The sequence below is a fragment of the Hyaena hyaena genome, unplaced genomic scaffold (genome assembly GCF_003009895.1).
Source record: "Hyaena hyaena isolate Hyena2069 unplaced genomic scaffold, ASM300989v1 scaffold_73, whole genome shotgun sequence".
Classification (NCBI taxonomy): Eukaryota; Metazoa; Chordata; class Mammalia; order Carnivora; family Hyaenidae; genus Hyaena; species Hyaena hyaena.
In genome coordinates this window covers 2588257-2601218 of record NW_024080705.1, presented here as the reverse complement: position 1 = coordinate 2601218, position 12962 = coordinate 2588257, and the positions used below count along the sequence as shown (strand labels likewise).

Below are 12962 nucleotides of genomic sequence, written 5' to 3'. Positions count from 1 at the left end.
ACTGAGGATGGTACAGCAAATTCCATGCATTGTTGCTGGAGGAGGGGGACCTCTGACCTCAATAGTTCGGAGGAATGGGGACAACAACAGTCCTGAGCCCAGAATCTTATACCAGTAGGACCAGAGGACCCCTAGTGCTGGTGGAGGGAAGAGAAACTCTGAGTAAGTCTCACCCTGAGATCCAAGCATACATAATTACCTAAGACCAAGGCTACACAATAACATCAAAGAAAATTTTCTGTGTCCTCTCCTCTATTAGTCTTGAAAGCACTGAGTAACAAGACCAGTTTACCACTGAGGAGGGGCAAGAGTGAGAGGAAGAATTCCTCTATCAAGCAGACATACAGAGAAGAACACAAATAGTGAGAAATAAAACTGTTGACATTTCACCTCTGTTCAAAGCATCAGGCAACACTAAAGGAATCTGAGGCCTCTGGATAATTCTGATAGAGCAAGAAGAGGCTTTAGGAAAAAAATTGAATAAAATTAAAAGCATATCAAAATTTGAGGAATGCTAGTCAAGCAGGGCATAGAAGAAAAGTTAGCATTAAATGATCATGTTAGAAAAAAAGGTTTCAAATCAATGATCTATGCCTCTGTTTAAGGACCTAGAAAAAGATGATCAAATTAAGTACAAATCAAGTAGAGAAAAGGATATAAAGAGCAGATATTTTTGAAAGAGAAAACAAAAACACTAGAGAAAAATCAATGAAAGCAAATGTGTTTTATGAAAATATCAATAAAGTTGATAAGCCCCTGAAGAAAAGGGGAAGACATGAATTACCACTAACAGGAATGAAAAACATCACCACATAGACATAAATATCACCACAGACAACAAAACTGACTCAAGAAGAAACAGAAAACATAAAATTACACCGTATTTATAATAAAATTTTGGATTGTGATTAATTTGTTCTGCGAGTGTTCGGCAAGACTAGCAAACATTTCTAATAAATTATAACTTGACAAACAAGTGACATCTTGCAATGTGAGCAATAAGTAAGTGATGCCTAATTTCACATGATCACAAGTGAGTCAATGGTTCTTTAAATTCGCTTTGATATACAAGCGCTTTGTATTACAAACATGTTTCTGGAACAAATTATGCTCACAAATTATCCTTAAATTTTTAAAATTTAATAGGAAAATTTAAAATTTCCCAGAAGAAAACTACAGGCCAAGATGGTTTCACTGGTGAAGTCTATCAAACACTTAGGGAAGAAACGAAATAATATCAATCTTAACTCAGAACACAGAGAAAGAGAAATTATTTCTTAAATGATTTTATGAAGCTACAGTAACCTTGATACTAAAAGTTGGTGACAATATTCAAAACAAAAATGATCAATAGCCCTCATAAGACATAAAGCCTTCAATAAAATATTAGCAATTAAACCCAATAATATAAAGTATAATGCATAATGCCCAAGTGCAATTTATCCCAGGAATGCAAGGTTGGTGTGACATTGAAGTATCAATGCATCAGCACATTTTAGAAAAAAGGTAGGAAAAAAATGGTTTATTCATCTCAACAGATAAACCAAAAAGCATCTAACAAAATGCAACACCTCGGGGCACCTGGGTGGTTCAGTTGGTTAAGCATCCGACTTCACCTCAGGTTGTGATCTCATGGTTCATGAGTTCGAGCCCTACATCAGGCTCTGTGCTGACAGCTCAGAGCCTGGAGCCTGCTTCAGATTCTGTGTCTCCCTCACTCTGTTCCTCCCTCACTCATATCTGTATCTCTCTCTCTCAAAAATAAATAAAAATTAAAAAAAAAAAGCCACAAACAAAATTCAACACCTCTTCATAAAAAACATTCTAAGCAAAACAGGAATAAAAGGAGAGTTCTTCAGATAAAGCCCACTGTATTGCGAATCCATAAGAAAAAAAAATAACATGCTGTGTACATAAAAAAAAAAATCCAAATGAATCTATAAGACAATTACTGAGACTAACAAATTAATTTATAAAGGTCACAGGATGCAAGATCAATACACAAATCACAATTTCTCAATACTAGCAACAAACTACTGGAAAATAAAAAAAATTAAATTTCATTTACAATAGCAACAAAACCAAATATTTAGCAATACATTTAACAAAAGATATATAAGACTTCAGAACTACAGGGGCACCTGCATGACTTAGTCAATTAAGCTGCCCACTCCTGATTTCCATTTAGGTCAAGATCTCACAATCATAAGATTGAGCCTCGAGTCCAAACTCCACGCTGGGTGTGAAACCTGCCTGAGATTCTCTCTTTCCCTCTCTCTCTGCCCCTCCCCTACTTGTGCACACACATGCATGCAATCTCCCTCTCCCTCTCTCTCTCTCTCTCTCTCTCGGAAAAAAAAGGAAAAAAAAAAAAAAAGGGAAAAGGAAAATAATAGTATTACTGTTAGGTAGGAAAATGCCCAAAAAGAGGAATGCTGAAGTAATATCAGAATTTACTTTGAAATGACAAGAAAAAAATACATACATATATGTAAAAGCCAATGTGAGAGCATGTTAACAATTACTGAATCTAGAATGGGAAGCATATAAATATCTACTTTGGGGCACGTAGTTGGCTCAGTTGGTAGAGACTCTTAATCTCAAAGTTGTTAAGTTCGAGTTCCATGTTGGGCATAGAGACTACTTAAAAATAACATAAAATCTTTAAAAAAAAAATAGGGATTGGTCTTTCAATGTTTTGTATATATGAAGATATTCAAAATAGAAATTAAAGAATAAAGTGAAAGGATTTCAAAAAGAAAGTTTGAGGGGCGCCTGGGTGGCTTAGTCGGTTAAGCATCCGACTTTCGCTTAGGTCATGATCTCGCGGTTTGTGGGTTTGAGCCCCACATCAGGCTCTGTGCTGACTGCCAGCTCAGAGCCTGGAGCCTGTTTCAATCTGTGACTCCCTCTCTCTCTGGCCCTCCCCTGCTCATGCTGTCTCTCTCTCTCTCCTAGAAATAAAAAAAATTAATTAATTAATTAAAAAAAAAAAAACAAAAAGAAAGTTTGAGGAAGAAAATTCTAGACAAAGAGATAGCATGAGCTAAAGTAGAACAATTTCACAGGGAAATTAGGTTTTGAGTCAACAAATGATAGAATCAGAGTGATATTTTATGAAAATTATTCTGTTGACAGTGTGAAGTATAGTAAAAAATAAGTACAGAGGCTAGTGTAGGGAGATCAATAAGATATTAAAGACTGAAGATTTCTAGATAATAAAAATAAATGCAGAAGCTGTGGTAGCTAATTGATATAGAAAAGAGAACTGACTTGAAAATTTCAAGGAAGAGTAACTGGAAAACAAATGCTAGCAACACAAAGATGTGTAAGTCAAGAAAAGATGACAGTTTTGGTGGGAGAGGATGAGAGCTGGGAAGAATGAGAAATTTGGTATTCAAACTTTAAATTTTAAAATGATGGCAAGACTGTCTAGCTCAAGAGAAAGGCTTGCCAAAAATACATAATTGAGAACATTTTCTTTAAAGGAGACAATTAAAGCTGTGGCAGGAGATGAGCCAGAGATAGAAAGTAAAACAGGAAGGGCCAAGTGCAGACCACTAAGAAATATGCCACATTTAGGAAAAGAAAATAAGCCATCGAAAGAAAAATGTTACTTTTTAAAAAAATTTTTTTAAATGTTTTGTTTCTGAGAGAGAGAGACAGACAGCGTGAGCAGGGGAAGGGCAGAGAGAGAGGGAGACACAGAATCGAAGCAGACTCTAGGCTCTGAGCTGTCAGCACAGAACCCGACGTGGGGCGCGAACCCACAAACCGTGAGATCATGACCTGAGCCAAAGTTGGATGCTCAACCGAGCCACCCAGGTGCCCCTACTTTGTTTTTAATTTTTAATTTTGAGAGCGAGACAGAATGGGAGAGGGTCAGAGAGAGAAGGAGACACAGAATCCAAAGTAGGCTCCAGGCTCTGAGCTGTTGGCCCAGAGCCTGACGTGGGCCTCGAACTCACAAGCCGTGAGATCATGACCTGAAGTCGGGCACTTAACTGACTGAACCATCCAGGCACCCTGAAAGAAACAAATTTGATCTAACATACAAAGTAAATAAACTAAATTTCTTATAAAAGATAACAAAAATAATTATTTTTAATTTTTAAAAATTACCAAACCAACTAATCTGCAATCAAAAAGGAACAAATGGAGGGGTGCCTGGGTGGCTCAGTTGGTTGAGTGTCCGACTTCGGCTCAGGTCATGATCTCACGGTTCGTGGGTTCAAGCCCCACGTAGGGCTCTGTGCTGACAGCTAGCTCAGAGACAGGAGCCTGCTTCAGATTCTGTATCTCCCTCTCTCTCTGACCCTCCCCTGCTCATGCTCTCTCTCTCTCTCTCTCAGAAATAAATAAAACATTAAAAAAAAAAAAAAAAGGAATAAATGGAATCACCTAGTAGATGCGTAAATCTATCAGACAGGTGCTTGTGTCCAAACAGGTACTCTATAATCATGAGGTGGATGAATGGGCAAAATGAGTAATATATATACATGTGTGTGTGTGCATATAGTTCATGCTTCTAATGGTACTTTACATTTTTCACTGATATACAGACTTTACCTTAAAATCCACTCAGACATTATGTTACACTAATAAAATAATAATAGCTATCATTATGGACCACTTACTAAGTAGATGACATGTACATTATTTCATTTAATCCTTAAAACTTCCCTATGAAATAGATATCATTATTACCATTATAATATACTAAGACGTAGAGTTCAAACACAAGCTAACAGAAATCTTAACTCACTATATGACCACCTAATTTTGTTCCTTGATATATGTTTATACATATATATTTCCATAAGTGTATACAACACGTAGTTAGAATACAAATGTATTTAGAATATATATAAATACACATTTTTTTTCCTCTTTATGAATGTTTAAAATTGCCATCAAAGGGCACCTGGCTGGCTCAGTCAGAAGAGCATGCGACTCTTGATCTCAGGGTCTTAAATTTGAGGCCCAATTTGGGTGCAGATATTACTTAAAAATAAATACTTAAAAAAAATTTTTTTAATAAAACCAATCACATACAACCAATGCTTAATCCTGGGGCCCACTCTTCAGGGAATAAATAACCTAGTTTAAGAAGCATATATTAATAATGCTGCTTTCCTTTTCAAAGTTGACACTTTTAATCCCTCTATTCACTGACAAAAAAACACTTTAAGCTCTTTTTTCCACTGTTTGATTACTTTATATCTGTGGTCAGGATATACATTTGGGAGAAACTGACTAGAGTTAAAATTGCTATTCCTAGCTTTCAAACAAAACTAAGATACTTAGTTTATATACTGAGATCAAAACCTTCATCCTAGAGCAAGGGTCAATAAACTACAACCTATCAGCAAAATCCTGCCTACAGACTGTTTTCTCAATAAAGTTTTAGGGGTGCCTGGGTGGCTCAGTTGGTTAAGCCTCCGACTCTGGCTCAGGTCATGATCTCACCGTTCATGGGCTCGAGCCCTACGTCAGGCTCTGTGCGGACAGCCCAGAGTCCGGAGCCTGTTTCAGATTCTGTGTCTCCCTCTCTCTCTCTCTCTCTACCCCTCCCCCACTTGTGCTCTGTCTCAAACATAAACTAAAAAAAATAAAATAAAGTTTCACTGGAAAACAGCTATGCCCATCTGTTTACATACTGTCTGCAGCAAAGTTGAAAGTTGTGGGCTTTTTGTTTTGTTTTGAGCACTAGAACCCACATGGCTCAATAGAAACTACCTGGCCTTTTACAGGTATTATCTGCAAACCCTTGCCCTAGAGTCTTGTCTAAACTTTTTCTACTAAAAAACATACACAATAATTATAAAAAATCTCTTTGGCTTTTCCTTCTCTAATATTTATGTTTACAAATATACACCCCAACCTTTTTTAAAAAAATGTTTATTTATTTTTGAGAGAGAAAGCATGCGCTAGCAACAGGGCGCATGCAGAAAGGGGGTAGGGAGGATCTGAAACTACCTCCACGCTGACAGCAGAGAGCTGGATGCAGGGCTAGAACTCACGAACCATGAAATCTTGTCCTGAGCCAAAGTCAGATGCTTAACCAACTCACCCAGGCACCCCTATGCACCAACTTTTAATTACGCTAGACTCCAAAATTTAGCGAGTTCCATACAAAATGATTCACATCTCGCTGACCTCTGAAGTTTTTCTTTAAATATTTTATTTTGTTATTTTTAAATTTTAAATATTTTAGATTTTATTTAAAATAAAAAGGTTTTTAATGTTTATTTTTGAGAGAGAGAGAAAGAGAGAGACAGAGTGCAAGCTGGGGAGGGGCAGAGAGAGAAAGAGACACAGAATCTGAAACAGGCTCCAGGCTTCAACGTGTCAGCACAGAGCCCAACATAGGACTCAAATCAAGTATTTTAGAAGGCAAACTAGTTTTCTTCACCAATAGCAACCAATGTTTGCAGTTTGTATATCCTGTGATACATGTTTATGAAAAGAAGTACTACGTTAGAATGAAAATTAACAATTCAAAAACCAGGTTTGGTTTAGAAACAAATTTCAGTCAAAAATATACTTGGGAAGAAATTATGGCAGATAGCTAATTCAGTCACAATGATTTAACAACTTATCAGAAAATCAGTTAATACTATTTTTAAAAACAGGGAAATTAAACACTGAACAAGAAGACTAATCCAAAAGACCTGCATAAATATAAATGATTTACATATAAAATCAACAGTTTAAAAAATATATATAAAGATACAGGAGTGCCTAGGTGGCTCAGTCAGTTAAGTGTCCGACTCTTGATTTCTGCTCAAGTCATGAGCTCACCGTTCGGGAGACTGCGCCCCACGCTAACAGCATGGAGCCTGCTTGGGCTTCTCTCTCTCTGTCCCTTCCTTGCTTGCATTCTTTCTCTCTCAAAATAAACACATAAACATTAAAAAATATATGTGTAATATATATAAATACATTTGTATGATAGATAAGATTGACATTTTCTCCAGTAAACCTTCCTTAATTCTTCAGTATTACAAGGTCTCTTATCTGTTCTCATAGCACCCTTAATTTTCCTTAATCTAGCACTTATCATGCTGTATCAAATGTTTATTTGTATGTATATAAACTGCTCTACATTTATAATCTAAACAAGGGCAGAAATCACATCTCTTGAGTATCACTGTATCCCTAATGTCTAATACAATGATAGACACATAGTAGGCAATGATAAGCACATAGTAGGCACTCAGTAAATATTTGTGAAACGAATACAAAAGAAATCACGATACAAGTTTAAAACCAATACATTCAGTATTATTGCCTAAAATATACAAAATAAAACCTAGATATGTTTGATCATTTTTATTTCACATTTTCATTACAGTTTAGTATTCTGGTTTATAAGCCTCAGTTCAGAGGTGGTATATATTAAGTATATACATGTGCCTTATATCTTTGGTTTATTTAAGGATTCCTTACAAAAATCATGGATTTAGAAGACTGGCATGATACGTAGCAACTAGGCTAGAGAGACTAAGTCAGTCTCCTCTTTAGGCAAATCAGTATCTCTACAATGTACTGTGTCATTTATCTGGTAATATACGCATTCCTGACAGCAGGTACCAAAGCTATCTTTCTTATAATACCATTTGGAACACTGGGAATGATTTTTAATTTAAAAGCTTTCCAAGGGACATGACATAAGGGAGGAACAAGTCATCCATATAGCCTGAAATGATTAGTAAACACACAGTCCAGTTCTCTTTCTAATCCTGATCCACTGTATGTCAAGAAGGCAACTGTTTGAGGAAACTTCTAATTCTCAACCATTGAACAGAAAGCAGGGAAATTTAGTTGTCACACAGAAGGTGTCTTTGAAAAAACAAATTTCTGGTAAGTAACTTGGGTTTCACTAAAGATGAAAATGAATCATCCCCGACAGTTAATATCCACAAGTATCTATTTATGGCACATTAGGACCAAGGAAAGTTTTCTCCAAAGTAAGGAGTAGAAGAAAGATAAGTGACTGCCCTAAGGACGCTCACTAAGAGATGCTTAAGACAGTAATACCATCACCACCCTGGCTTGAGTATGTAAACAACTTCAAACAACCCAGTTTCCATATAACCCAATAAATCAAATCAAAAGTAGCTGTTTCCCATCCAAAATTTGGTAGTGGTAACAACAAAATCAGTGCCTTATGAATGCAAAATTCATTATATATTGTATAATTTAAACAATATATTCATCCTGGGAAACTATCAGGCCAGTATTTTAATCCTTATTTTATAGACCATTCTCCATTTGCATGTAAGATAAAGAGAAAGACTTGTTCAAAATCATACAGGAAGCAGCAAAAATGGTCTCTTACCAATACAATGCTATCTGCAATTACAGAAGTATGAACCTCTAGATCTCGGGGCATAAAATAAAAGCAAACCCCCTTTCAAATATACTACTATACCTGCTGATAGAGTAGTACATTAGAAACAGCAGGGAAATACAGATAGACAAAAAAAAACAGAAAGAGGGAGGGAGGGAAGAAAGAGAAGAGAAGAGAAGAGAAGAGAAGAGAAGAGAAGAGAAGAGAAGAGAAGAGAAGAGAAGAGAAGAGAAGAGAAGAGAAGAGAAGAGAAAGGGAAACAGCAGGGAGTTTGGAAGTAGACTGGATTTATATTTCAACTTTGCTACTTACTGGTTTATGATCCTTGACATTTAGATTAAGGGGCAAAACATAAACTATACAAAGTTTAAAAGATTAAATGAAGAATATATGTAAAGTGCTTACATGAATTAATGTACAAGGAGGCACTAATTCTGGCCACTGTTAAAATTATTTTCCCTTCCCTTTTAGCTGGCAAGAATGTAGGAACCTACCATCTAGCATTGCTCCATCAAAAAGGACTCTGGAGGGGCACCTTGGTGGCTCAGTTAGTTAGGCAGGCATTCAACTTTGGTTCAGGTCATGATCTCACAGTTCGTAGTTTGAGCCCCGTGCCAACTCTGTGCTGAGTCTAGAGCCTGCTTTGGATTCGATGTCTCCCTCTCTCTCTCTCATACCTCTCCTCTCTCTTTCTCTCAAAATCAAACATTAAAAAATTTTTAATTCAAAAAGACCTCTAGAGATGGAGCCCCATAATGTTCTTCCTCAGTACAAGTTGAGGCTTCTGAGCTACAAATAGAACTTAAGTTACTTGAGGGGCCGCCAGGGTGGTTCAGTCGGTTAAGTGTCCAACTTGGGCTCAGGTCATGATCTCGGGGTTGGTGGGTACAAGCCCCGCTTTAGGCTCTGTGCTGACCGCTCAGAGCCTGGAGCCTGCTTCAGATTCTGTGTTTCCCACTCTCTCTGCTCCTCCTCTGCTTGTGCTCTTTGTCTCTCAAAAATAAATAAACAATTAAAAAAAATTTTTTTTAAAAAGAGCTTAAGTTACTTAAGTTCTGTCTTTATTTACAAAGAACATAAATTTCTATTTCCTCTCCTTCTTCCACCCTCCCTATAACTTGTAAAAGACACAGCTAAGGAAAAAAATTATTTTTTTTAAGAGGTAATAAAGATAACCAGATAAAGAAGGGAAAGATGAATAATTATTTGGGAATAGGGTCCAGCTAATGAACAAAGGATCGTTCACTGAATAGGAAAAGGAAAAACATAACTAATCTCTTGAATCCTAGACATAAGGCATACAGAAAAGTAGAGATTTATCCTATGAAGACAAAGGATCTTCTTTAATAGCAGTTTACTGCATAATCCAATTAACTCTGTCCTGCTAGAAGAAAGTCTTCTGGGAAAGGCAAATACAAGAATGACTTTCCCATGGAAAGAAATGACAATAATCTCTTCAATTGTAATAAAAGAAATGACTATTTTACTAGGAATCTTGAATGAACATACTAAATACAAAAGAAAAAAAATGAAGTTCAAGAAGTTTAGCTGACGAAATACTCAGAACTAAAAGAATAAAAAAGAAAAGCAAACGGTCCACACAAGTTCTTTCTTAGAACAGGACTATCTCTTTTGTCTCTTAACATTTACCTCAGTGCTAGGCAAGAAGGGTCTGAAAACACTACAGAAGAAGGAGAGGAAACTAAATATTAAAGGTTCGTATGGGTTTTTCAGTCATTCTAGAGATAAGAAATATGCTTCTCCCTTAGGTCATGTCTCCCAAAATAGCTCCTCAAGAATACCAAATGGCATAACAGAGATATACCTACCAGCTGTCAGGGATGTCTCAAATCCATCTTTAATGAAACAGCTGAGCCTCTACTTCTTCGTAAAACTTTGAACTGCTACAAGTGTAAAGGGTACTATTTCTTACACTGGGAAGAAGGGCAGGAAAGAACAATAAGCAAATTAATGAATTATACATGGTTCCAATTTCAAGTTAGCCTATTTATTTCAAATGGAATGTTCTACTTTGATGAAGCCATTAATATCCAATAGCAAAAACTCGAGTTTAAATGTTCATAACTAGGATTCAGTCTCTCTCATATGATAACCACTATAAATAACAAAAATTATATTTAAACTAACAAATTATGCTCTTCACAAGAAAATGTAAGGTGGATTCTAATTCATTAGTATGCTATTGTTCTGCCCAACTACAGTCAAGCTATCTACAAATGCCTAACAAAGTCAAGTAAGACCAAAGCTCCAAAGTATGTATTCAAGAAAAATTTAGTTAACTTTTCTAAATTTCTGTAATATACATCTCTTAGGCTAACCTAAATCTGTAATATTAATGTTAAAATAAATATGAATCTGCCAGTAGCAATGAAAAAGAGGAAAATAGAGGGACTACTGGACATACCCTATGCAGTATTTCTAAAACCTTTAATGCAGTATGAAGAAAACTGTTGAAAATTCTTCTTTCAGAAGGCGGAATGCCGATCTTGTAGAGTTTCAAAAGATGTACCACAACTTCCTTAAAAAGTTCTACAATCTTGAGGAACAGTGGAGGCTCAAGCACTGACCACCAGTTTTCTGTTAAAGGGTGAACACACAAATAAAATGAATTTTTAAAAATCACAGTTTTCAAAGAAATCATGAGACTTTTCTTCTAAAAGCAGTGGCTCTTAGAAAAATCCCCGGAAGATACATATAACAGTATTTTATGTAACATCCTAGGGTTTAGAGATACCATCCTATTCTTAAAGAATACTGTTCTAAAAAGCTCTCAGAAGCAAAAATAAAGAATGGCCTACTGAATTTATTTCCCAGCTTCCTAAATTGTATTAAAAACTCATTACAATACCTAATATTAAAATCAGTTATTAAATAGCGCTTTGGGTGGGGCAGGGGGGTGCTGGCTGACTGTCAGAAAAGTATGAGACTCTTTCAGGAGTCTAGCCCTACACTGGGTATAGAGATTACTAAAAAATAAAATAAATAAATAAATAAACTTTTAAAAAAAAAAAAAACACCACACTTTTTTAAAAAGTGCTTTGTTAGAATTTTGATTTTTATTTTATTTAATTTTTAAATTATTTTTTGAACATTTATTTATCATTGAGAGACACAGCACGATCATGGGAGGGGAGAGACAGGAGGAGACACAGAATCTGAAACAGGCTCCAGGCTCTGAGCTGTCAGCACAGAGCCTAAGGTGGAGCTTGAACCCACGAACCATGAGATCATGACCTGAGCTGAAGTTGGATGCTCAACCGAATGAGCCACCCAGGTGCCCCAGAATTTTGATTATTTCTTTAAAAAATTTTTATACTTTATTTTTGAGACAGAGCATGAGTGGGGGAGGGTCAGAGAGAGAGGGAGACACAGAATCTGAAACAGGCTCCAGGCTCTCAGCTGTCCACACAGAACCTGATGCGGGGCTCGAACCCACGACCATGAGATCATGACCTGAGCCGAAGTCGGACGCTTAACCTACTGAGCCACCCAGGCGCCCCCAGAATTGTGATTTTTAAACACATTAAAATGCCAACAATTTGGTATCTTTCCAAGTTTTATCTTTTAACTTAACAAAGTTGAAATACTGTGAAGCACCACCTTTAAAATGCAAGGTACTCCTGAAAATCAGATACTGAGAACAATGTAAGTATAACATGTCTGTCCTGGGGCGCCTGGGTGGCTCACTCAGTTAAGTGTCTGACTTCGGCTCAGGTCATGATCTCATGGTTCATGGGTTCGAGCCCTGCGTCAGGCTCTGTGCTGAATGCTTGCTCAGAGACTGGAGACTGCTTTGGATTCTGTGTCTCCTTCTCTCTCTGCCCCTCCCCTGCTCATGCTCTGTCTCACTCTGTCTCTCAAAAATAAACAAATGTAAAACAAACAAACAAACATGTCTGTCCTTCCCCAAATTCACTATTTGTAGTTGTTAACTACAAATACCATAATCCTGTAAAGCAGACACAAAGAATGATAAAAACTTTTGACAACATGGAAGCAATACTCTTGTGAGTCCCTGCTTCACCTCTTATTCATGAATTCTCTCAGAATTCAGGATTCTACTCCTTGCTTGCTACTTTCTCTGCTCATTCTCAGCCTAAAACTTCTCATACCGATTTTATTACTCCTATATACCTCGGCTTCACAAACTGACAAATACTATCAATAAGGAGAGTATTAGGTTAAATATAGCAAGCAAACTTTAATGGCCAGGAACAGAGATGAAATCTATACAATTTGAAAAATTAAGGTGAGAAAACTTCAGGCCAAAAACTAGAGTCTAGAAACAGAAGAATAAGATCAGATGAGTGGCAGAATTTCATCTACATGCAGAGAAATAAAGTCAAACATGGGGAGATTAGCAAGTTAAGAGAAATGTTAGGAATAGAGTTAATGGAGTTCAAAGAGGTTAACTAACCCATGTTTGTTCAGCTTTAATTGTTCCTCCTCCTTTACCTCTTTAATAGTAAGACCGAGGGAACAAGGGAGGTAAAGAAGGAAAACAGTTTTTATCTTCCTGATACTGTTTTTGCTGCTGCATTTGATTAAAATTTTAATATTTAACTTTGCCTCTAAAAACTATTAT

The 12962-nt window shown here is 36.5% G+C and overlaps 1 protein-coding gene across 6 annotated transcripts in view; it reads right to left on the bottom strand.

The window, feature by feature from the left end:
• Positions 1–12962, bottom strand: part of HERC4 (HECT and RLD domain containing E3 ubiquitin protein ligase 4) — a 142758-nt gene that overhangs the window by 48216 nt on the left and 81580 nt on the right. For 5 of the 6 annotated variants that reach the window (XM_039233220.1, XM_039233223.1, XM_039233222.1 and 2 more), the window contains one exon: positions 10782–10954. In XM_039233220.1, the coding sequence (XP_039089151.1) occupies positions 10782–10954 (173 nt within the window). Of the gene's footprint in view, positions 1–10185; positions 10291–10781; positions 10955–12962 lie in introns of all 6 variants that reach the window. The other variant, XR_005528576.1, reaches the window with a different exon arrangement.